General features: G+C 38.5%; 4 protein-coding genes across 5 annotated transcripts in view; 2 read left to right on the top strand and 2 right to left on the bottom strand.

Annotated features, from left to right (window-relative positions):
- The window catches only part of LOC103355052 (Golgi reassembly-stacking protein 2), a 14,736-nt gene extending 12,344 nt beyond the window's left edge, over positions 1 to 2,392 (top strand). For both annotated transcript variants that reach the window (XM_008278699.1, XM_008278700.1), the window contains exons 8-10: positions 107 to 190; positions 293 to 406; positions 1,594 to 2,392. In XM_008278699.1, coding sequence (XP_008276921.1) covers positions 107 to 190; positions 293 to 406; positions 1,594 to 1,829 — 434 coding nt within the window. In that variant the 3' untranslated portion in view covers positions 1,830 to 2,392. The remainder of the gene's footprint in view (positions 1 to 106; positions 191 to 292; positions 407 to 1,593) is intronic.
- A 185-nt stretch (positions 2,393 to 2,577) lies between these two features.
- tlk1a (tousled-like kinase 1a) lies at positions 2,578 to 15,340 on the bottom strand. Its single transcript, XM_008278703.1, is given in 24 exon segments — positions 2,578 to 3,599; positions 3,709 to 3,816; positions 3,900 to 4,011; positions 4,329 to 4,464; positions 4,546 to 4,715; positions 4,821 to 4,910; positions 5,128 to 5,219; positions 5,320 to 5,401; positions 5,638 to 5,735; positions 6,235 to 6,301; positions 7,001 to 7,189; positions 7,499 to 7,635; positions 7,727 to 7,837; positions 8,059 to 8,151; positions 8,243 to 8,329; positions 8,419 to 8,514; positions 8,718 to 8,761; positions 8,863 to 8,938; positions 9,576 to 9,614; positions 10,351 to 10,422; positions 10,593 to 10,714; positions 15,037 to 15,086; positions 15,088 to 15,113; positions 15,115 to 15,340. Coding segments are annotated over 24 exon segments (2,310 nt in total). The 5' UTR covers positions 15,157 to 15,340; the 3' UTR covers positions 2,578 to 3,428.
- A 1,156-nt stretch (positions 15,341 to 16,496) lies between these two features.
- Positions 16,497 to 23,805, bottom strand: mettl8 (methyltransferase 8, methylcytidine). Its single transcript, XM_008278702.1, has 10 exons — positions 23,803 to 23,805; positions 21,046 to 21,202; positions 19,996 to 20,087; positions 19,555 to 19,892; positions 19,391 to 19,440; positions 18,927 to 18,987; positions 18,081 to 18,220; positions 17,514 to 17,620; positions 17,299 to 17,364; positions 16,497 to 16,766 (listed from the first exon to the last, which is right to left on the bottom strand). The coding sequence occupies exons 2-10, from the start codon at positions 21,195 to 21,197 to the stop codon at positions 16,612 to 16,614; spliced, it is 1,161 nt and encodes a 386-aa protein (XP_008276924.1). The 5' UTR covers positions 21,198 to 21,202; positions 23,803 to 23,805; the 3' UTR covers positions 16,497 to 16,611.
- A 71-nt stretch (positions 23,806 to 23,876) lies between these two features.
- The window catches only part of dcaf17 (ddb1 and cul4 associated factor 17), a 7,779-nt gene continuing 6,700 nt past the window's right edge, over positions 23,877 to 24,955 (top strand). The window contains exons 1-2 of the mRNA XM_008278701.1: positions 23,877 to 24,024; positions 24,112 to 24,215. Of these exons, the coding sequence (XP_008276923.1) occupies positions 23,896 to 24,024; positions 24,112 to 24,215 (233 nt within the window). The 5' untranslated portion in view covers positions 23,877 to 23,895. The remainder of the gene's footprint in view (positions 24,025 to 24,111; positions 24,216 to 24,955) is intronic.

Raw genomic sequence — 24,955 nt, forward strand, 5'->3', positions numbered from 1 at the left:
AGTGAAAAAACAATCTATTTGTTACAGGCCTCAACAAACATAACTATGTGTGTTCATTGTTGTGCTGTTACCATGAGATATAACAATAACAGGTCTGTTTTTTCAGGAGCTCCTACTGTCCCGTTGCCCAGCCAGGTGACGTCCTCACCAAGTGTTCCACTGTCTGTCCATCCTGCTCCAACAATCCCAGGTTGGCAAAATGATTTAGTAGCTCAGCATCTGTGTTGCCCAAGACCTGTAGTCTGTGAAATCCAAACTTTCATGATGTTCTGCCTTCATTTTTATTACACAGGCTTAATGCCCATGCGTGGAGGTCTTCCGCCTTTTCCTAATTTACCGAACCTAAACGTCAACTTGCCAGAGGTGGCTCATGTAATGCCACCTGGAGTTGGACTACAACATGGAGGTATTTACTTTTATTCTCTGGACTCTATGTAGGTTACCAATGATAGGTTTTGAAATTGTCTTACTGTCCACAAAAAAAAAACAAGGATCAACGATTACACGCAAGTTTTTTTTCTGTGTAGCCTAAGCCTGATATATTATTCCTCTGTGCCACAGAGCTCCTAATAAAATTCAGCGTAGGTATTCCTGTTTGACTAGCTTTAACCTGAAAGCACAGTGCCTAGCTGTTTTAATGTAAGGTGATTAGAGTCTGACAGGCTGGCTAAGCTAAAAAAAAAATACTGAAACAGACTAACATATTTTAGGATTTGTTGATGATAAAAATTTTGGCAGCCTTATGCTTATTTGTAGAAGTGAATATACACTATAATCATCCCTCCTCTTCTTAGTGGCCCTGAAGACATCCCTTCATATTGCACATCCACTGTTAGTGACAAGGCACAAAATTGAATCCTCTTTTGTGCAGAAATGTATTCTAATGTCCGTCCTGGTGATTGTAGAGCTAGGATATAAATAGAAAAAAGTATGGCAGCACATCATCACTATGTCATTCATTGGCAACAAGGTTTTTTTTCTTTTCCAGAGTAAAATTTTACCCCCGTAAGCTTTATCCACAAATGGTGGCACTTGGGCTCCTTTTCCTCCGTCTGGGACACAAGTTGGCAATATGCAAAGCGTGGATCTGTCAGAGTGATCAACGTTCATTGTGTTATTACTCTTTGATGAGATAATGATGCCACTAAGAAAGCAAATGATACCTTATGTATATTTATCACTGCTAAGCATCAAGACTCGCCATGCTGTGTTTGTACGCACCATGTGGTTGGAAGCATCCAGCATTTGCGCCGGCTCAGATACCCACTTCATGCCCTTCACCCAATGCCGTGGTGTGGTAACGGTGTGGACCCAGTCTGAAGTTCAGTTCGTGGGGTATTTTTGTTGTTGTTAAGCTGCAGTGGGGGGACGATACCTTAAGGACTGTAACCTTTGTCCATAATCACTGACAATGAAAGTAAGTAAGGAAGGGATCTTTTCAGGGCCGGTATGAACAGGAGTGACAATTACACTAAGAAAACACTGTTTCTATGCTCAAATTAGCACATGAAAGTCAGAAAAAATGTTTAAGGTAGCACGTTTTCTTCACATGCAGTTGTCTGTAACAGATTATTTTGTTGTCGTACTCTGCAGGTTTTCCACCTCTTCCTCCTCTCAACTTGCCAGGTGTGGTCCCTGGTGTAACTCTGCCTCCATCTGACTTTGTTTTTCCCCACATCTCTGCGAATACTGCACCTGCTGTACCACAGGATACCACATCTCCCTCTTCCACTATCCAAATGAACAGTTCACTGATCAAAACCCCCAACCCATCATCGGCGACCACCTCTGGATCGATAAATATCACCATGTCTGTGGACTCATCTTAGCAAAGAACAGCATTTAAGGAAGCTAGCTCTAAAGTCCTTACACAGTATCAAGTCTATTCGCTGCACCACTCAGCTGACAGATTGATCTTACACACACTGTTAAGATTGTTGTATGAGCTCAAGGGAGATGCTGGAACTAAACTGCTGTTCCTTCTCAACTGCAGCAAAAACAGCAGGTTGTTCCAAGAATGATTTGTCAAAAGAAAACTGCATCTAAAGAGCAGTTTGTTTGGTCAGCAAAAGAAATATTAAGATATAGTCAAAAAAAACTTTCAGCAGAATTAAACGCTGTTGCAGTACAACTTTAAAATAATAGGTATGATAATTTTGCTCAAAAACAAGTTGTAAAATATGAGAAATGGGTTACTTTAAGTGTGCATCTTTAGGGGTTAAACTAGGGGGGAGAAGGAGCTGTTACTTATACTACTGGGGATTTTCCTTTAGAGAAGAAGGTTTGCTTGCTGCAGCGCCGTAGCCATTATTAAACTGTTTTGATTTTGTACAGAAAATTATTTGTAAAGTGAGATATCGTTGCCTTGATTAAACTGATGTATTTTCTCTAAGTCAGCCTCTGGTCTTTCTCTTGGTGTGGTTGACTCCTTCGTAAAGCCTGTAACACTGTAGTACCAGTCGAAGCCAGAGGGTGCCAGTATAATCTCAGGAAACAGAAGCTGGCGGATGGCACCCTAAAATTGAAAGTGTATTATCAGGTGATGATCTCCAATACCATTCACTGGGAGAAAAAAAAAAAAGTTTCCTGGCATTTATTATTCACTCTTAGCAGAACTGTACAATTTGTACCCGAAGTGGAACATACAGCCCTTGAAAAAGTAAGAGCAACAAAGCAGCAAAAATGAAACCACTCCAGGAAACTAGTTTTACACTGGGAAATTTTAACTCTTTGTACATATTACTGCTGCAGCTCAAAATTTGAAAATTCTCCTGTACAGCATATACAGACTCCAATTCATCATTTAATTAATATTCCTGCATAGGGTTTTATACATTGTCATTTTTCTACATTTGGTTACTTTGTGCATTAAACATAAGTATGCTGCCCCAACCTACATGACACTAGATGCCACTTGTATGCTACACATTACATTCTCATGGCTAAGTAACTCAAATTAAAGCCTAACATCGTGAAAAACAAAACATTTATTCAAATCAATAGTGAAATCTTTGTAGTTCTACTTAACAATGACTGTCCTCTCCTCACAGTAAATTAACTTCTAGCAGCTGAATCATTTGCACCCTGGCAGGACCATGTTATTTAATCTAAATGGCGGGCTGCCAAGTCTCCCTTCGGCCCTTTAAGGCTTTATCCATCTGCAACATCTGAGTGTCCAGTCACATTTTCTTCAAGGTATGTAGTCAGTTTCAGTGCTTTTGTCGGACCGTTAAAAAGATCCATTTACCCATGTCTTTAAAAACATCCCTTCACTGTCCCTCCATTGATCAAGCCAGGTGAGATCTCCCCACCTGTGTCCTGCTCCTTCTGTTGCTGACTGTTCCTCCTGTCGTGAGCCCAAGCTTTTGAGGAGCTCTGCAGACGCAGCTTCAGTCATCAGTTTGCCTTTCTGTCACAGTTCCAAACTGTCAATATGAGATGATACTGGAGGAAGCTGGGCTTGAACCAGCAGCACTCATCTGCAGATTTCCAGAGGAGCTTGATCTCCGCATGTGGGGGAGCAGGTAGGGGTCACTTCCCAGCTGGTGAACATCAATCCGGTCCTCCTTCCTGTAGGCCAGACACCGCCTTATGAAAGCCTGAGGAGGGAGGGAGAGCATTAAAAATGAACAAGTTAATCAGTTTGAAGATAAAACTTATTTTTTTTTGATGACTCAGGACATTTTAAAACAGCCAGAGCTCTCCTACCTTTGCTTCATTACTGGAAACAGGCTTTACAGGGAACTGAACGTCGGTAGCTTTGAGTATGGTGTTCTCCTGCAGGATGTCCTGTTGTGACTGATTGTGGCCAAAAGGCTGAAAAAGAGGGACAGTGCTTTATCAGCAGGCATAAAATAGATATATTAAAAATAATAACAATAATATATTGCCATCCTTACCTTCCTTCCATATAGACACTGGAAAAAGATGACACCCACTGACCACACATCCACCTTATTGGAAATCTTTGGAGGTTCTTTACCAACCACAAAACATTCAGGAGGCAAGTACCTGACACCAGAAAAAAAAAAAGTTTAGTGTCTTTTACACACATCCAGTGGTTCTAAGTAATTTAGCATATTCAGGCAAGTACTGAAATTAAGTACAATTGATATACTTTTCTTGAACATTTCTCTTTTGTTCATTTAACTCCACGACGTTACTTTAACAGATGTTATAAGTTCTTATTATTTATAAAGGGTTTGCATACATAACAGTTTGAAACATGATGCGTTATTCCCATGTTTTCTTAATAATCTGAGTCTGATTTCCACCGCTGTAGATTTCTGTGTGTGCAGTGAGTGTGTTTGTGGAGCCTTTCATCTCACCAGTAGGTCCCTGCACCCTGTGATGTCAGGTCCATCCCATCTACACCATAGTTGTCGTCATCCATGATTTTGGACAGACCAAAGTCAGTGATTTTGATTTCCCCACAGGCTGTTCCATCCACCAACAAGATATTACCTTGAAATCAAAGCACGTTAAGTCAGCACGACTACAGTGATTATGTATCGAGTCATTAGTTGTCCAGAAGTGTATGGTTACCTGGTTTAAGGTCGTAATGGATGATGGGGGGTTTGATTTCATTCAGGTATTTTAGTGCATTCACAATCTGCATGACTATGGACCGTGCCTCCTTCTCAGACATTAGCTTATGCTGCTTCAAGTAGAAATCCAAGTCATTGCCCTCGCAGTACTCCATAACGGTGCAAAATCTACCGAATGGATAAAAGCCGTATTAAGAATTACAGCCCACATCGAACAGAAACCAAGTGAAAGGAGCTGGAAATGCATGAAGAGGAATGCAGTGAGTAACTAACGTGTCTGTGTCCAGTGAGAAGTAGTCGTAAAGTTTCACAATCCGGGGATGGTCCAGCTCCTTGTGTATTCGGTATTCTCGACATGCATGCCTGTGGAAGGAACGGTATTTATACTCCTATTAGCAACCAAGGAAGGAAGGGGCAGTTGCTGTATTCTGCGCTGATATCCAGACACTCGGGGTTATGGGGAGAAATCGCAATGCACTGGAAGCTACGTACAATGGAACAAGTTTTCTAAGTCTATCACAACTACCAATAATTTTGCGGTACAATATTTCAACAGACGACACATAAACATGGAACATACTTGTGATAGTTCTCCTTTTTCTCCTCTCTCCAGTTCTTGTTAAGTTGATGGATTTTCACAGCAGCGTATCGTTGTTCAATCAAGTCAAAAGCCTGTACAACGGAGACGCAGAGAAGTTGCCTTACATCTGCAAAGCACCACCAACTAAGTATTTTTCAGATTGTAAATCATGAGAAACACTTAACAACTTACCTTGTATACTTCACTAAAGCCCCCTCTCCCCAGAAGGTGCAGGAGCAGATATCGCTCATTCAGCGTTGGGTGATCTTTAAATCTTTAGATGGAAAAAGAGAGTACATAAAACAATCAGAATTACAAATATAGAACTATGTGTCAATGACAAGTTCTTAAACATGAACTTTGTGGTACCAACGCATGAGCAATGTAACAAAACAGGATTCAACAGGCAGAGTGTTACTTATATTACTGCAATGGATGATACTGGCCTTGCATGTACATCATGTTCCAATGTCACTGCAGCATCTGTCAAAGAAATTGATTTAGACTCACTGGGAGCTGTCTTCGTTATTTATTCTCTTCAGCTCCCGAATGTGAAGGTTGCGGACTCTCTCCAGACGCTCCAGCTCCGCCTGGATCTCAGCTTCTTCCTATAAATGATTCAAGCACACAAACACACAAATGCACAGAAGGAACTTCAGAGCACTGACTACAAGGAGAGGAGTTCATCAAAACCCACTTGTACACAGATGACTAGATCTGAATTAAATATTAACGGCTGACTTGGTACAGTCTATCAGGGGCTTCCTGTAATGCTTATTCATCAAGAAAACAATGAATAAATCGACTAACTACATGCTCACTCCGTCCTTTTGGGTGATTTATAAGTCGTTATGAAAGTCGATATGAAAGGAAAAGTTGTTTTACACAGGAAACAGGGGAATTGGACTGAATGTGTTCATTATACTTATATATACGAGTATAATGAACACATTCAGTCCAATCCCCCTGTTTCCTGTCAGTCCAGTTCCCCAGTTTTTCCCGTTCTATTGCACATAATGACAAACAAACTGGCCACTGGATGAATGACAACCTTTAAACTATTGAACAGTTATTGTTTCTGTGTAGCAGGTTCAACGTTTGACATACCTTCTTGAGATGTCCAAGTCGCAGTTTGAAGATCTCTTCCTGTTCATGGTACTCTGCTAGTGTCAGCCTTTTTGGGATGAAAGACATGTGGGGGGAAAAGCATTTAACAATATCTCTATATTACAAACATTTCAACTTTCACTTGTCATTATGAGAAGAGAAGTAAAAGAGAATAAAGCTGAAAGAAACCCTGACATGTATACAGCGTCTTAGGAACTGCTGGCGTCTGTTCTCTTTAAGTTGATTACAAGTTCCCAGATCAACTGGCTTTTCCATTATCTGCTGATCATGGTTGCACTATTTGGGTTTGTTCGGTTCTTGGACCCCCTGTGGAAACCATGATTAGCTACTTTACGACTGGAAGAATGACTAAATGGAAAGAGCAGGAGCTCTGTTAGAGGGCTCTGGGGAATTTAGTAAGACAATTCGCTTTAACTGTAGGCTAATAGTGAACATTTGGCAAAACAAGAAAATAGGAGTGGTTAAAGTAGCTGACAGATTACCTCATATTCTTACTGAAATTAGTGTTTTTACAATGTGCTTTTATACCATGTGCAGCAAACATTGTTAAAACAAAAAAAAGAAACACCACCATGTTACAACAACTCTGACATAGCTGAGTAGGGTGTCGGTAGTACTTCAACCAATCCAAAACCATTTCAAACAAGCCAGGAATCCATCATGCCAAATCATTAACAATCATCCCACATATGGAGAGCTGGCCCCTGGTACATATACAGTAATATAATCAAAGGCCTTGACTTACAGCTGAGGTAGGCTGGGTTTTAGAAAGGGATCGCTTTCTGCTCCATTCACTGCCTTGGTTTTGCGTTGCTTTGGCTCTGAGTTTGTGGTTGGTGCTTGGGAGCTGCTGGAAGATGGAGGTTTCCTCTTGGCTAGAAGTTTTCTCTGCCTCTCGATGTCCTCTCGCTGTTGGTTTATCGACTCTTGCTGTCTGTTGATGGACACGGGATAAGAACATTATTTGTATTCATGACTCAAAGTAAGCATCGACAGTATCAACAATTATCACAGCTGGATAGACAAGTTAGCTTTGTAGTTTGCTTGTCTGTTACCCTGCATTGCGGTTTGATATGATACAGCAAGTTACGCTGCACAGTTGTGAAAGTAACAGTAATTTTAAACAGGTTATGCCTGAAAAAAAGGACTGCTGCTCCTAGAATAAATAAAGTTAACATGAGGAAACAAGGAACAAATATTATTAAATAAATGGGACACAAACAATCTAATTAAAGACTCTCACTTGACAAGGTTTTGAAAGGCATAGCCATCTGTCCACTGCTCTGTGAATGAGGCCCCATGTCTCACTGTAGTGAAATGGCCTAAACGTAGTCTATCCTGCATGCTCTTCTCCCGGCAGGCCTGCTTCTCCTGGTTACTCTGAAGAACAACATAAAATACAGGTTTGCATTCAGGTCCGCTGACACATATAAATGTAAAAATACAGGGTACAGACAAACAATACATTTACCTTTTCTATGAGCAACTTCTTACTCATGGTGATGCATTTATTCAAGCGTTCCTTGAACTTTTCAAGTAATTTTTGTTGTTCATCTATCTGTCTCCTGAGATCACAGTTTGCCTGTGAAGCAGGAGAAAAAACAAGTACATCAGCAGACATACAAATTACCTTGTACTCCCAATCCACCAAATATTCACAGGCTCAAAATGTATGTTTATAATGTTGACAGAACACGGAAATGAATGCTGGTTTCTGAAATTACAAAACAAGACTACAGTGATATCTCAAACCCGGTCTGGCCTTTCTGCAAGGCAGCAAACAGAGCAAGATTGTCTTCGTACCCTTAGCAAGTCGTCTATTCTCCCCTCCTTCTTCTCAAGGTCTAGATTCTTAGTGCTTTCAAGGGCAGCCAGTTTCAACACTGTAAGGTCAGTCTAGAGTGGAAAAGAAACACGTTAAAAAATGCTCAAGAATCTCAGTTGTGTTTCAAGAGCACGCGCTGGAATATCAACAGTCTTTTCTCACCTGAACAAATTTGACTGCTAGTTGCTTTGGATGTGTCATGTGGTCCCCAAAAGACAGACTAGTAGGAGATGAGCTATTTTGTCTAACCTGCAAAAGAAGATATGTCCCTTGTTTAAAGACAGGACAACATCAGATATTGTTACAAAGCTTTGATTACAAGTTTCAGCAGAACTTACAGCAGTGCCCTGAGCAGAGTGGGAATGTGAGTTCTGGGGCGAACGAATCACTGGTGGGAGACCCCGTACAGGACTGGAGCCATTTCCTCCCTGGAACTACAAAATAAAGACAGCTCAAGTGTAGTTGCTGCCTACCATCTGGTAACAGTGGACTTGCCCCTCTTTCATTTTGCATTAGTGCTGTTATCTTACAGTCAGAAAACCTATTATGCCTCAGATGTTCAACAAACGCTAATATAGCACACATTATTTTCCCCACACTTCCTTTTAGTATATCAAACATCTTACACCAGACTTACATCAAAATAATCACTTATTTTGGGTCCCCGCACAATTGATTTTCCTGTGAAGACAAAAGAACGTTGTGCTTTATTAAATATTTGGAAGAAGTACTGCAATAACCAACAGTCAAAAACACAACCAGTTTCACAAAAAGAGGCTCACCTTGGCTGCTCTCTGATTGGATCTCAGGTTTCCTTTTTCTGCCTCTGGTTGTTTCAGACTGTTTCTTCTCTGGGGTCTGCAAGAGAAATTGTGATTTAATAGCATCTTCCAATATAATGAATACACAACAAAACCATTTTGATCCTTTATTAAGACTGCTGCTGTAGTCTCTATATAGGACTAACATTTTTGTTCCACTGGATCATAACGATTAAGAATTATGATCTATATGGGAGTACAGTTACCACAGCTGGTTTTAGCTGAACTACAGACTTTATTTTGGTTCTTTACTTGCTTTATATGCAGTTACACATTACGTCTTGTTTTTCTGCAGTTTCCCAACCTTAGCTATCTTTAGACTTCATCTAAATCAAATCAATGCCTGTGCTGGCAGCAGTGGATCTACAAGTAATTTAGGAACAATTAAAGTCTATTCTAAATTATTCAAACATCTGCATTCATTTAATCCTTTGCTGTATTTAACTATTACTAATATTTTCAATACAATATTTTTACCAGAGAAAATTTGGTCGTTTCATAAGTTCTTGTGCAAGCAACCACCACCTTTTTTGTTTTTTTAAATGGCACCATGTTTGACATAATCACTCAACCCAAGAGGATCACTACATATTGCAGGCTTCAGTTATGAAATAAAAACAGCAACAGCCATTATAAGATAGCTCTACGTTTTTATACCTGATTATAAAACTCACCGAATAAGCAGGAGAACCGCCTCTTTTCACATCTGACCCCTATTAAGTGAGAGAGGAAAGGGTTTTAGACGGCAACCGTGGCAAAGACCATGTGGCTGTAACCACCACATTCTGTTCACAAGTTAAAGAGCATTCATTACATCAGCATACCATTACCAATAGATTCATGATTTTTTTTTTTTAAAAAGAGGCTTGTTTTTCAAGGATGATCATGAAATAATTAGTGGTATGCAAGTAAGTCATAACTCAAGACTGTGCCTGAAAGCACATTTCATAACGACCCATCCAACTTGGGATAAAGACACATTCAACGAAACATGAACCATCTTGCCAACGAGCACAAGTTATGATTTCATTTTGAGGATAATATGAATATGTTTAAGATTAATGAAGAAAATAAGCACATAATGAGTCATCGCTGATTATTTCATAGTAGTTATTGCCAGTGGAAGCACATGCTGAATATTTTTTGCTTTAGTCATTATAACAAAGTGCAGACATTATGTGTATATATCAAACCATGACAGAGCTCAGATGATACTTTGCAAGGTTCCTAATGTGCAGATCTGCTTCTTGGTTGAGGAAAACTCTACTCTGGCAGTCTACGGCCACTCATTTACTAGGTTCTGCTTTATTTTAGTGAGAAAGAACATGGACTAGCGCTGTAAACAAAATATTTACTAAATATGCAATGTATGTAATGATTAACTTAGTCTGTGTAAATTTGATCAGTGTAAACAAGTTTGATAGCAGAACAAAAGATTTAGACCTCTACCTCAGATTCCTTGTCGCTTGAGGATCCTAGACTTCCAAAACTGTGGTTTGAACATTCATTATTGGTCAATCCCTAAAAAAACAACAATATTCATATAATAAATAACTGTACAATTCCAAATATAATTATTAAGATATTTAATAATTTTGTGTAAAACTCTCAATAGACAGTAAATATTTTACTTTGACTAATTATTACATACAAACTACTGAGGGGACTTGTCAGGCTAAATATTGACTCACTTTGGTTCCCCCGCTTGTGCTGCCAGTGCTGCCCCCAGTGCTGCCGCTGACCCCGCCCATAAAACGTGCCTCCAGCAGCTCCTGTCTCCGGGGGTCCAGGCTGTGCAGCTCCTCCATGGCTCCTGGGAGGATTAGCAACAATTCACAGTATGTCTCAGTTATTCAAGGATCAGCTTAATTGAAGCCTTTGAATGCCCACTCAAGAGCAGATGACACAGTATCAGTGAGCTTTCCAGTACAGTTATGATTAATGTGACTTAAAGCCTGACAGGTGACAGTATTTCAGTCTAGACCAGAGTATAGGCCAGGATCAGATTTATGCCCATTCCTTAGTGGCATTTCCAAGACAGGTTTCACCATACATTTATTTAGCACCAAAGAGATAAGGAAGACTTTATTATGTTTACTCCTGCGCGACTACCAGATCTACAAGCATCAGCATATTAGTGCTAGTGCAAATAATGGAGATCCAAAATCATTTGTTATAACCCCAAATACAGAACGTGTTCAGAAGTAACAGGCATATCTACACCACAAACAATATTGTCACGAGAGTCCAAGAGCCTTGTTTCAACTGCTAGGCAATGCTGAATACTGTGCTCCTGTGGGAATGATACAGGAGCTCCTTGGGCTTCAGCGTTGCTGCAGACTCAGAGGTGCCTGCTCACAAACCTGTGCTTCAATGAGACAACCATTTTGAAAGGGCTATGGAGCCTTGGTACTGTAAGCTTACAGTAGGTAAGGATTTTTGAAATCCATTTAAGAGGAGGAAAACATAACACATTGAGAAACTAGTCCTGATTGTTCTGAATTACTGGAGCTAAGAATAAAGCCTCTGTGTCGTCAAACAAAGATTAGGAAAATGATAAATGTGCACGAAACATTCGCACAGATACCTCACAATAACCACTTAAAGCCACACACCTATCAACTATAGCAGCTGCTAATGTAGCTGGCCTAACAATTAACTAAAAACATCCCAGTACCATACCACAACATGAAATACGCCTTACGGACTGGAAAAGGAATGTTATAAAAACAATTTAATGCTCTCAAGATAAATGTGGTTCCAGCTAACTGTGAGGCAAAGGGAACATCAGCGCATTTCAGCTGTGCAACCAACACAGAAATGACAGATGATGAACCAAAGACAAAAACCTCTTGAAACTCAACAAAACAATAGATGTAATCAGAATGTGGTTGTCTTAACATCCCATTTATTTGAACTGCTGTAATGTCAAATTTCCCTAGTTGAGAAACGCAAATAACAAAAGCACACACACGTAGAGTTTCACATCCTACACGCAGTCTTTAATCATCTTAGAACTCGACTGAATCTGGACTTAATTTAGGCCCAGAGTTTTATTGTTCATCAGACTGTGCACAACACAAAAAAGCCTTTGCACCAATAGCTAAACAAAAACTAATTCATCACATCCTCTATAACAAACACATTGTCTGCCGTTAAGTTATTCCTTTCAATTCATTTTCAAGCACACAGGCGCATTTTGATGTGCACGACAAAGCGACTTAAGAATTGGTTTTAGCAGAAAGAATACAGCAGACTCGCCTAATAATACTGGCTCGCCATTTTTCAAATAAGTACTGAGAAGATGAAGTAGGTGTCCAAAACTAGCATCAAGTGTCATCCTATCAATTAAAATCCCTTCCAGTCAATCACAGCCGCAAAATGTATTTATACGTTAAAGTTTAAAGGAAGTCTGTAAGCACTTTAACCATTTAGTGAGTTGATAATATTTTTCTTACCACTGTGCTATTAACAACTCAACTTGTACGCGAATCCAGCCAACAGAGTACTCACTGTAAATCACCAAAACATTGAGACGTTAGAAATTTTCATGACAACATATTTCCCCAATTTGTTACTCCCTACCCGTGTTCAATCATAACCTTAACAGGCTAAATGGCATGAGAATTGCTGGCAAATTTAACAGGCCTGTGACTAATGTAGTTTTCTTGAGTCCTTATTATTGACAGCATCCTGACTACTAATATGACTTTGTACAGGATAGGGAGTAGTAAACAACATACAACGAAATAGCAGGTCTAGAACCACACAAGCAACGAAGATGTAAGCTGCAATCAGTACCTATCTAACTGAGGTCTGAGTATTTAATGCATAAAACGTTTTAATTTTAAATACAGTGCACCACAACTATGAGCTGCATGTGAAGTTATAACCAGACAAAAAAGAGAAACAGGTTGAGGTATACTAAAATACATTTCCATGGAGAAGATTAATTTGTTCGCCAGCTAACCTGCCATCACAGTGACAGTTTTTAACAACATTAAAGCTTTGTCATTACTTCTCCTTTACTGTAACCACTTCATTCAAAGGTAGTAATCAAATATTCTTTAGTGTGACAATGCAAACTTCCCTTTGTTAACACTTTTTGCCTGATGACTCCTTAAAATCACATTAAATGCCACTACCTCCTGTGCTCAGACTCACGAGGGTTGTGTGTTAATAGAACAAAGCTTAGTAACCAATATGAAACCAGTCAATTTCCTCTTCCTAATAAACAACAAAGAAGGCTTGTCCAATTTCCTATGATGGGTCTGTGACTTCCAATCAAATTTACAGTCTACGTTACTGAAGAAGTCATCTACTGCAGTTGCACGTCTTCCACAACATACGAGTAGGAACACTGCTTGTGTTTGCTGCATGTCGTATCTGCACCAATTTCAGAGGAAAACAAAAAGCTAAAAAACAATATTTGCTATTTTTCCTGTCATAAACTATAAAGACTCTTGTAATGAGTATATACGCAACACCACTAAATGTGTACGGCTGTAGCACACATGCTGTATCTCCAACCTATTCAAATTAATGTTTCGCTTTTCCCCTCACTACAGCTGGACTAACAAGTATAACTCAAGCAGGAAATAAATGACTGGTATGTTCAGCGTTGTTAATCATAATTTCACCATAAGCACTGTGCTAGAAGGTTGTTGTAGGCGGTAAACCAACCCCATTTAACTTCTATGATTGCACCCATTAAAAACATCATCTTTGTGAGAAGCTGTAGTTTAAAAATCTTTCTGTGGCTGCTTTATATTATAATCTCGGTCTTGCTGAAATACATCCAAAACATATATCCTACTTCACCCAGAATGTTTATGCCAGTTTCACGACATAAATGCACATGAGCTGTGTGGTGATTCTCAAGGATTTCCTTTAGCTTCAAACATGAAGGACTCCCTGCATAACTATTATCTATATTCAAGCCCCTGCAGGAGCAAGCGGTTGAACCCTTACAGCTCTTGCTGTGGATGTCATTTTAACTCCATGCTGCTCAGCAGACTGACCACCTGTTTATGGCAGACACTTGTAAAGTCTTCAAAAAATCTCTGGCATAAGCTTGATGAGCCACTTGAATCTGGGTTCATTCACTGGCAAGTTTAACTTAAAAAGAACCTGCACTGACAAGAGTCTCACAGCTTTCAGTATTTACACATGTCATACTGCCAGGCAGCCATCACTCATTCATGTCAATCAGTGTATGTAACACTGGTAATACAGAGAGAGGGAGAAGCTTCTCCAAAACTGAGTTAAGTCCTCCATCATTACAATATCCAGTATAACCCACTGATGTGGAAGGAAGCATGAATAACATTAAGTGACATCTACACAGTTATTAGATTGCGTGGTGGTTAGCATGCAGCACAGCTCTAGCAGCTTGTATCCCATGAGTGTCCCTTCATATTTGTGGGGCATCCACACAAACACTTAGCAATACTTACTTAGAGTAAGGTCAAACCAGGCTACCTACCATCCAATGCATTAGCATCTATAGCCAAGGGATCTCTTAAGACCACAGATAGACTTAATGTTGGATAAATACTGTCATGTTAGAAACCGATCTAAGACCGTTCTCTACCGTTAAGATGACAAATAACGCCAGTTATGCAGATCCTGTGAACACTGATGGCAGATAAACACCACAGTCAACACACAAAGGATTGCTAACGATGCGATGCACACCTATACATTGCTTGCTATCAATAACGTTAACCATTACCAGAAATCGCTTCTTGTCTCTACTTGCATTTACGGATTCATTTTTACATCTATCGGTAACCTGGCCGGTGTTTGCTCTCCTAACGGCAGCACGTTTAATGAAAGATGCACCGACTACAGCGGCTAACATTTCTGCCCTCGCAAAAGGTTTATCGCCATTGTGCACGTATTTGTCTTAAGGTTACTGCACTGGCCTGAGCAGAGAGAGACGGTCCTGTGTCTTCAGTGCTACTAGCTAGCCAAACAGGCTCAATGGACTTTGGAGCTGATGCGTTACTGTAACGTTAGCTAGCAAGCAGGTTTCGCCACCAAGATTTGCTCGGTCATTTTAACACAATTCCCCTTCGTTTTGCACAAAATGACCTAAACGAGACATATGCGTGTTTAAACGTTTCACTATACCTTCCTGGGCCTTCACCCCTGCCGTGGTATGTTGCTGAAAACACAGTCCGTGTTGGGGACGTGGAGAGCTGGGACCAAAGATGGCGTCCCCTCCAAACTTCCACTACTTTGGATACTCATCAAGCTACTTTTCGTGTGTAGGTACCGCAGCGGTTAGTCTTTCACACGGCCAGAGAAATTAACCAACTGGTGAACCACAGTTGTTTTTTACACTGGCACGGCGACTGCCACCGAGTGAAAATGTTGAATTATGATGTTTGTAGGGCACAAACCTCTTCACACCTCAGCAGTGCGTCCGGGCTCCGGGGCCACCTCTCCGTCTTCAAGTGGTTCAATATGAAACGTCATGCATCGTGTGCAAAATTCTTATCGCGAGGGTGATAGTTTTTCTCAGCGTCACTGACAACATGAAGATTAAAAATAACAATAATAAAAAATAACATAATTCCAGCCACTGCATTCATTTACTATGCATGCTTATATGTTTTAATACAAATTCTAGACTGATAATAAAATATGTATATATCAAAAATAGTGTTTAAAAGTTGAAAAAAGTCTCTTTAAAGAAGTGAAATAATCTCTGATAGTACTAAAGAAAAAAACAAAATTCAAATATAATGAATACAAAAAAAGTCCACTAACTATCACAGTTTTGCCTCATTTGACAAAGTTTTAGATAATATGTCATTGTGTTGACAGACTCAGGCAAATTATATGGTTAAGTTTAATAAAAATAAACATACACATACTATAAATTTGGACATACTAAGTTAAATCTCAAAGATGTTGAGTTTGCTTTATCAAAGCTGTTGCTTAACTAAAAAATTCTGAGACAGTCTTCCCCAAAAATATGACACTACATTAAGATAGAAAGTTTGACTTAATAGCTTATGTATTTAACTGACTCACAGTCTAAAATCAATGCTTACATAATTTCATTATATAAAACTATAATTCAACTCCCTGTAATAGGAACATAAACATTACATAACTTCATTTTAAATCATTTCTTTAGGATTTTTGAACACTTGGGGTTTTTATCATGAGTGTTTTCCTTTATTTTTAATCTTATATTATCTTTTATTCTCTTGCAAAAACTTAATTTAAGTCATCATCACAATAAAAGGATTACACTTTAAAGTCTGTTTAGTGAACCCCAACCCATTGGATGAGTAACATAAAGTTTAATGTTTTTTAAATTTCTTTTGGATTTTGACCAATTCAGAGTTTTCAATGTGAGTTTTCTTTTTTTTTTTTTTAACCATTTTTATTTATTTATTTTTTTTTTTTTTACAGTAAATGGCTTTCATAACAAGTAGCTTTCATTTTAATCATTATTACAGTCAAAAGTACCTTTTCAAGTCTTTTCAGTTTACCCCGGACAATGTTATCTTACTATAGTGAATATATCCATATCTGAATATTATAGTCGTCACATATAAAACCAGACAACACCCATGTTGACAATATGATTCAACAGTTTATTGCATAGAGTTTGTTGCTGTTCACATACCACATGTAAAAAAAAAAAAAAAAGGGAAAAAGGCCTAAAATTAAGCTGGACTTGACGGGGTGTCAAGACGATGAACTTGGACATGATTTTCTGTACTTGCTCTGCATCCACACCCGCCGCATTACAACTTTCTTTCCTCGGTTCACTTGTAGTCGTTTGTCCTCCAGATTCTGAATTTCTTCCAGTCCAGCTTTGGAAAATAAATCATGGACCTCTTCTGTTAAAATAAAACAAATACACATCCCAAAAAAAGATGATTTTCAGTTCTTAAAAACACTGCAGCCCAAAGTCCACATTTCATCTGACCAAAAAAAAATAGTGACATCATCTATAAACTCTTGCAGTTGTTGTAATTGTTTGGATTTTTAAACACTGTCTTAGTGTGCATGCGTTGTATGCTACAAGTGTTACAAAGTGGCATAAAAGTGGAACCTTTCATATTTTTAGCCTTATTCAGTTACTATCAAATGTATATTTACATTGTTTTTGAATTATTCGCCTCAATTTTGAGGCAAAATGGCTTCTATAAACACTCAGGATTAAAATTCTGTTGGAGAAATAATGGAAAAAAAAATACCAGAATCAACATACATGTATAAAATATTTAGAATGGAGAATATAAACCTCTACCAGATCCCTCAAACCCAGAAATTGACCTCAATGTCCTAAAAAGTAGCTGTGATGCTGTTAACATCAACGTACTCCATGCAGAAAACAAAAATGCAGATTTGATAGAAAGGTACAAATACCTTTTGTGAAAAAATAAACACAGGTTCCATCTCCACGTGTGTAGAAATTCTCTGATAAGCAACGTCCTGATAATAGAAGATCAAAAAAATATGTTTAATTGTCAAAAACACATCCCTGTAGCACACACACACACACACACACACACACACAAAGGTATACAGAATAGATAATAAAATAGCTCAAGACGACAAAACGGCAACACGTGTACACTCACCCTTCTTAAACCTGAGTTGCGAGAGGTCGTATCTTCCATAATCACGGAAAAGGAAAATCCCTCCGTGTTTCAGGTATGAAGATAGTCGGTTCACAACTCCTTGCATTCTGCAGATGAAATGTCAAATAATGCATTAATAATGTTGCATATTAGATTTGCAGCAAATAAAAGATCCAAACAACCGTGAACTAAATGTAGGCTATATGGGAATATGTTCACAGACATCAAAACATGTAACAAACAGCTAAATGAGCAAAGCATTACAAGCTGAGATGTTTTGAATAGACAATGTTAAAGAGCCAATCTAAGTACATTTGTAGTACATCAGCCCATAAACTACAACATTCACTTTGTGGGCAAATCCCTGCACAGCTGATGTATTGCACTCGATTGCACAGAACAGTATGTATACACATTTAGATCTGGGTTTTGTGATGACATTCAGACAAAGCCTGGGGAATGTGAGGGTGGGTTGGGAGGGTTACGGAGGTTGTCGAGGGGGGAGGGGGCTGGCAGGTGATAAATGACATCGGGCTCTCCCATCTTTGTGCTCTAACCTTCACCTACCGCTCTGGATGAATGGAGGAGAGCACAAAGACTGCCAGAATAACGTCCAGGCTCTGAGCCGGAAAGGGAAAGGAGGCCATCTCCTCACAAATGTCATGGACAAAGGCGTGACACACAGAGTCATCGTAGTCTGGGTGGTCCTATGAGAGGCAGAGAAATTAGGCTACTTCCACCACAGAGTCACATTCACACAAAGTAAACTGGCAGATTTACTTCTTAACTTTAGCTCATACATGGATTTAGGTTACTGTTCAGTTGCTTAAGTTGTCATCTTTATAATTTCATTATATTTTGACATTTCACATGGATTTTTAAGAATTGTATTTATCTTTTCTTCTCTTGTAAACACTTTTTTAAATCATATTTTTTATGATGTGACTGAAAAGTTTCCCAGACAATGTAAAGTAACCTTGTAAATGTAAAGTGGCTGCCTACAGGGAATTTATGTGCACTGTAATTTTCAACGACAGAAAATTAAAAGAAATAAGATCCTATTATTTTGGGATACAAATGTATTCAGACTGATGAAGACGATTTATTTGTCAAACTGTTAAAAATATATTTGTGTATATGATCTACAAATGACCAGATTCTTTCAGTTTCTTCACATACAGACAGAGTGTTTTCACGTTAGCCTAGTTTGTACATGAACAGTGGTCTCAGCTGCAAATGGATCATCATTCAGAAATGCTGAAAGACTAACATAAGCAACTTTAATGTGAAAACATAAAATGCAGTGCCTCATTAAAAGCTAAAATGATCTGTCTAAACATTTCATCAGTCTATACAATGGGAGACTACCTGAGGATTTTGTGAAGCTGTGGTTGTTTTGAACCAAATTCTTACCTTCACCAGCTGAACGGCACGCGGGGAAAAGTCACAACAGTATAAAAATGAGTCGGTCTCTCTGTAAAATAGAACAACCAACTAAATAAAGCTAAAAACCACAAGCACTGGTGAAACACTGATGAAGCAGTTTTGCAGCTCAACTTGTATTTTGCCTCTAATTTTTTTAATGCCAAGGACAAGAACTGTGCATACATAATGTCGTTTACATCCCTTTCCTGGAGCTGTCTAGAAATATATACTGAGGAAAAGAAATACCAAAATCAAAAGTGAAAGCTGCTAAATGGCAACTTTGCCCATTTTAAACTATAATCTGGTCTTTATTCTAATGTAAGGCTGACCGTAAATACCTCAGAACAATTCCCATAGATGCTCTCTAATCAATCAGCAATAGTCATAATGAAATGTTAAACTTCCATCACAACATTACATTTAAATTGTTATAAAAAAAAAACTTCACTCACTTGATTTCATTCACGATGGGAAACACACTGTTACCAACTCCACATCCGACCTGTGAGGAAGAAAAAAGCCAAAGCAAATTGGTCAACACAGTTATTGAACATTTGGTCGCAATTATGTGATAAAAAAATATTAAATAAAAAATCTATGAGCATTTTTTTTTTACTTCCAAGATCCTGAAAGACGCATGCTGTCCAGGAAACGTAGAAGTCTGTGTGGCAGCTTCATTTGTTTCTTGTGCTGCTTCTCGACAGAACTCCTGACGGTGAGACGTGTTTCTGTCGTGGTGATCGTTGTGTTCGGTCTCTGTGTCGGTGCTGGATGGACTTTGTTGTGGAACTGCTGCTTCATGCTGACGACCCTGACACAAGTTTGAGGCTCGGTCACCTGAAGGAAGCAGCTCTGGGAATTCTAAAAACAACCACCTGCGATCTTTGAAGAACTTGTCCTGGTGCACCTCGTAAAACTTGTCCCAGTACTGACAAGCTTCTGTGTCAAATTTGCCTGCATGGATGGAAGTTAGGAACATGTTTACTGTTTTATTTGTGCATAACTCGGTCAAATCTATTGAAATATGTTAAAATACATTGTGGGAATGCATTCTTGCCTTGGTCCTTTAAAGGATGCTGTTCACTGGAATTTTCTTCTGCCTTCTGTCGTGCGTTTTCTTCGTCCTCCTCTGTCCACCGAACATGATCCCTGACATAAAAAAAGCATCACTATAGCAACTGTTGAATCTTGATACATTCATTTAACGTTAGTGACTCACGTTTTCTATTCGTTTTGCTGACTTACCAAGGATTTTTTCAATGCATCTGAAGATATACTTAAATCATTAAGCCAGACTTAGAGAGACTAATCCATGCGTTTGTCTCCAGCAGGTTAGACTACTGTAACGGCTGCTCACTGGCCTCTCTAAACAAGCTGTAAGACGACTGCAGTTTACCCAGAACGCTGCTGCTCGAGTCCTGACTAGAACCAGGAAGTACAACCATATTAGTCCAGTGCTCAAGTCTCTGTGCTGGCTTCCTGTCGCTCAGAGAATTGACTTTAAAGCAGCTTTGCTTGTGTGCACATCTCCTCATGGTCCAGCACCAAAGTACGTTAGTGCCATGTGAACCATCTTGGGCTCTAGGGACCTCAGGCAGTGGTCTCCTGCTGGTGCCCAGAGTCAGGGCTAAACATGGTGAGGTTCCAGTTTTATGCAGCTAAAATCTAGAACTGGATTTCAGAAGATGTGAGACAGGCCTCAACTCTGACAATGTTCAAATCCAGGCTGAAAACAGCTCTATTTAGTTGTGCATATGACAGCTGAAAGTATTTTATCTGTACTCTTCTAATGAATGATTGTATTTATGTTTTTTATGGATTGATTTTATCTGCCTTGTTGCTTTTAATGTAATTAATTAATAATTGTGTTTATGTTTTGTGGATTGATTTTATTTGTCTTCTTATACTTTTGTGTGAAGCACTTCAATAAACCTGCCTTGCCATTAAGGAAATGCTAAACTATGCTTCACGATTAAGAAAAGAGGCTCTGAGATTTCCGCCTAATAAAAGTGGGCACACCTTGACTGAAATTCTGAGATAACTGGCTTCATGTAATGTCTGTCCACAACAAAGCAACAACATTTTACATGTTTTTATTAACACTAACCACATGTTGTGCTTAAAGATGTCATCAGGATCGGTCAGAATCCTGGAGCCCAGTGGAGCTGAAGGTCTTCCTCCAGAGCTCTTCAATCTCACGGACAGTCTGATAAAAACTGTAGCCAGTTTGGCCACAGAGAAGCTCTGCAGTTTATGCATTTACTCTGTAAAACAGCAGGAGGAGGTGAATACAATCAGTAATACGTTCACAGTGAACCAAGGTGATGATAAGAAACAATTTGCAGTTTAAAAATATATAGCCAAGTAAAAAAAAAAAAAAAAGATTAGTAATTTATAAAGAACAAAGACTAAACAAAACTGTAGAAATACAAACATGTAAAAAGCAATTCTTGTAATCCTTGTGTTGTTGGAAAAAAAAATCATGTTGTGTTTTATTGTGACAGTATATTAACAAACTGCTATTAAAAAAATACAGTGATTTTTTTCTCTGAAAATAACAGATTAAAGAGGTATTTTGACACACAGGGCTAAAACAAAGGAATAAGAGCATCTTGTATCCTTGAATTTTCTGAATACATGAAACTGTACAGATCTGTTACATGACTGTCTTTAGCCAACTTCTGAACTGTTGTCCTCACTTCTGATTTTTTCAGTAATTCAGGTACAATGCCATTGGTTAGGCAACACATGCTGAAGGGCTTTTCAATCAAAGAGCATCTAGCAAAATAAACCACAATGGTATTCGGAAATAAAGGTGAAGCATTTAACAAGCAAATGTAGTGACTTCTGCCTGATCGCGTGTATTATTACAGTGTGAAAGAATAAAAAATAGAGACAGAAACACTGAGGAATCTGTTTGTACTGATTTGCAAATGGATGCAAACCATAACAGCAAAATGATCTCCCTCACTGTAGGGGTCAAGGGTTCAGGTTCTTCCTTTACATGTCTGTCTATAATATATTCATTTGATAGAACAGTGCAGCCTAAAAACATATTAATGCTTTGAATGTATTCATGTAAATATAATGTTGCCTCAGTGTGAAGAGCTAAAACATGCAAATACAAAACAATCTGATTAAAAAACTGACATGTACACACAGGCATTTGTATAATATTTCATGCCTTCTCTATTGATTTATTATCGATCATTTAATCTCAAATCATCATATTTTTCAGATAATACTGCTTGACCATCTCTTGTTTGCCTGAAAATTTATAAAACATGAATATCTATAAAAATGCATGTTAGATTTTAGTCTACTATATCAAATATTTTCTGAGATAATTTTAGAAAAAAAATTTGCCAGCTGACCCTGTTGCAGCACAATTCTTTTCTTTTTTCGCGTTTTGAAATTTAAGGGTATGTTGAATAATATCTCAGGAACTATTTAAGATAAAAGCCTGAAATAATATTGGACAAGTGGATCAGACATTCTCAATTGTATAGTAATTAATTTATACTATTATTTGTTGTAGTATATATCTTAACTAATTATAGTAATGGCTGAAGAGTTTATATTTAAGCATCTCTTTCAATAAGTACATGATTTCAGCAAGTATAACAGGTAAGGAAACAGCCTACAACATGGGATCCGAAAATGACAAATAAGCCCATATTTCTATAAAAAAAATGATTTTCTTTTTTATATTTCGAGAACCTTTTTGAAACTCCAGAACTCTGTTTTACTTGGATTAGGCTAACTAGCAATATTTTTGTTTTTGTGGTACAATTTGTCATAACTGCAGAATCAGTTAGAAAAGTCTTATATGTTATACTATTATATGTTTTGTTTTTGTAATTGTGACACACATATAGATCACATATATTTCAGAAAATATCACTATTTGATTTCTACATTGTCATTTTTATTTTTTGTTAATGTGTTAACGTGGGTTATGGGAACTTTTCATGACTGCATAATTTTTTTCACACCCATAATAGGAGATTATTTGCTTCAAATTTCAATGTGCAAAAAAAAAGAACATGCTGAAAGAGTGAAATGGGCATTTAAAAAAAAAAAAAAAGAAAATACTGTGGAAAGTGCCTAATACAGTTTTAAGTATCAGTAGTTTATGATAATTTAAAAAAAGTTTCAAGCAAATCAGATATGGTCAAGTACAAGGCTCCTGATGATTTGTAATGACATAACCTTATTGTCCTTTTGAATATATGACCATCTTTACTAATGTTTCTTTAAATGCGTTGCATATTCCACTCTTTTAGAAAGCACCTTGTGACCCCAATTTTGAAATTTACAGTTAAAATAAAGTTTTGATTTTTTGAATTATTATTACTGTCAAAAAGTATAAAATAAAATGTTCCTAAAACTAAAAAGTGTGAATGTTGTGGGGTGGTTTGTATATCTAAAGTTAGCGCACTATCAGTCGAAGGAGGGCGCTAGAGTTCCAGGCGGAGCAACGTGCCTCTAATTCCACAGTAGAAGAAGACGCCTGTAAAAAAAAAAAAAAACATGAAGCGGAAGCAGGTACTAGCATTAGCAGCTAGCTAACGGCACAAGCTCGATCTAAAAGCGACATTAATGCCCACCACTTTAACGCTGTGACTGCCGATTTCTCTTGTTTTTCTCACGTCTGGACAACTCTTCCAGATCACACAACAGGACAGACACGAATTCTGAATGAAGCTGGCGACACGTTAAGCTTTTTTTTTTTTAGTTAAGTTATGCTAACGGTTAACTTTTAGTGCTAGCTGGAGCCACAGTGAAGGACAGTGATCTCAGAAACATGACGCTCAGTAAACACAAGTAACATCACCGGACTGGAAAACTGCCCTCTCCTTACCTGACTGCGGAAGGGGTGTTGGGGTCACCTCAGCTTGTTGTCACTTGTCATGCTCCCAGACAGTCTTGTTGTAGAAGAAAGTGCAACCTGCTGATGGCGCCATACCGGAGAAGGAGAAGCATTAACGCCGCTGATCTGCTGAGCTGCAGGAGGAGAGGGATGAAAGATGCTGGGATTCTATTTAGACACTGCATGAATGTCGTGAGAGGAATCATCCTCCAGGTAATCAAAGACAATGTGGTTAAATGTTCACTGTAACTACTTTCAGTTAATCTCTTACTATATTCATTATTTTTTGTCACATTGCAGGAAAACAGAACTTTTATTAAAGTATGGAGCAAGGCCTCAAAATCCCAAATCTTGTACGAGGATGGTAAACTATATTTTGAAAACTACCAGAACTGCTACAGCTGGTAAGTATGTAGAATTAGCTTCATATTGTCATTAGTCTTTAGTCCAATAACAAATAATACATCAGAACTACAGATAAACAGCAACATCTTCAGAATCGGCATACACAAGTCAAATAATGCACCATTTTTATGCATCTATAAAGAAATAGAAAGACTACTTAGGAGATGCAGGTCATTTGCCTGAACTAATATAAGATAATCCTTTATTGCTCCCCACACCAGGGAAATGTCCATAGTAACAGCAGCAACATCTTTCACAGCAGCACTAAACATCCATTCATCCATCATCTATGCACCGCTTAATCCTCACTAGGGTCGCGGGGAGCTGGAGTCTATCCCAGCCAATTTAGGGTGAAGGCAGGGGACACCCTGGACAGGTCACCAGTCTATCACAGGGCTACACCAAGCACACTCACATTCACACCTACAGACAATTTAGAATCACCAGTAAACCCCAACATGTTTTTTTGGACTGTGGGAGGAAGCCGGAGAATCCAGAGAGAACCCACGCTGCACGGGGAGAACATGCAAACTCCACACAGAAAGAACTCGGGTGTCCTCACCGGGGCGCGAACTGGCGACCTTCTTGCTGCGAGGCAACGGTGCTAACCACCGAGCCACCTTGCAGCTCAGAACTAAACATATGGATAATAATAATAGTAACAATAATAAGTGCAATACAAGGATGAAAATGAATAAATACAGTATTATGTATAAATACAGTATTAGTAAAAACGCAA

Source organism: Stegastes partitus, unplaced genomic scaffold (genome assembly GCF_000690725.1).
Source record: "Stegastes partitus isolate 25-593 unplaced genomic scaffold, Stegastes_partitus-1.0.2 Scaffold130, whole genome shotgun sequence".
In the NCBI taxonomy this organism is placed as follows: Eukaryota; Metazoa; Chordata; class Actinopteri; family Pomacentridae; genus Stegastes; species Stegastes partitus.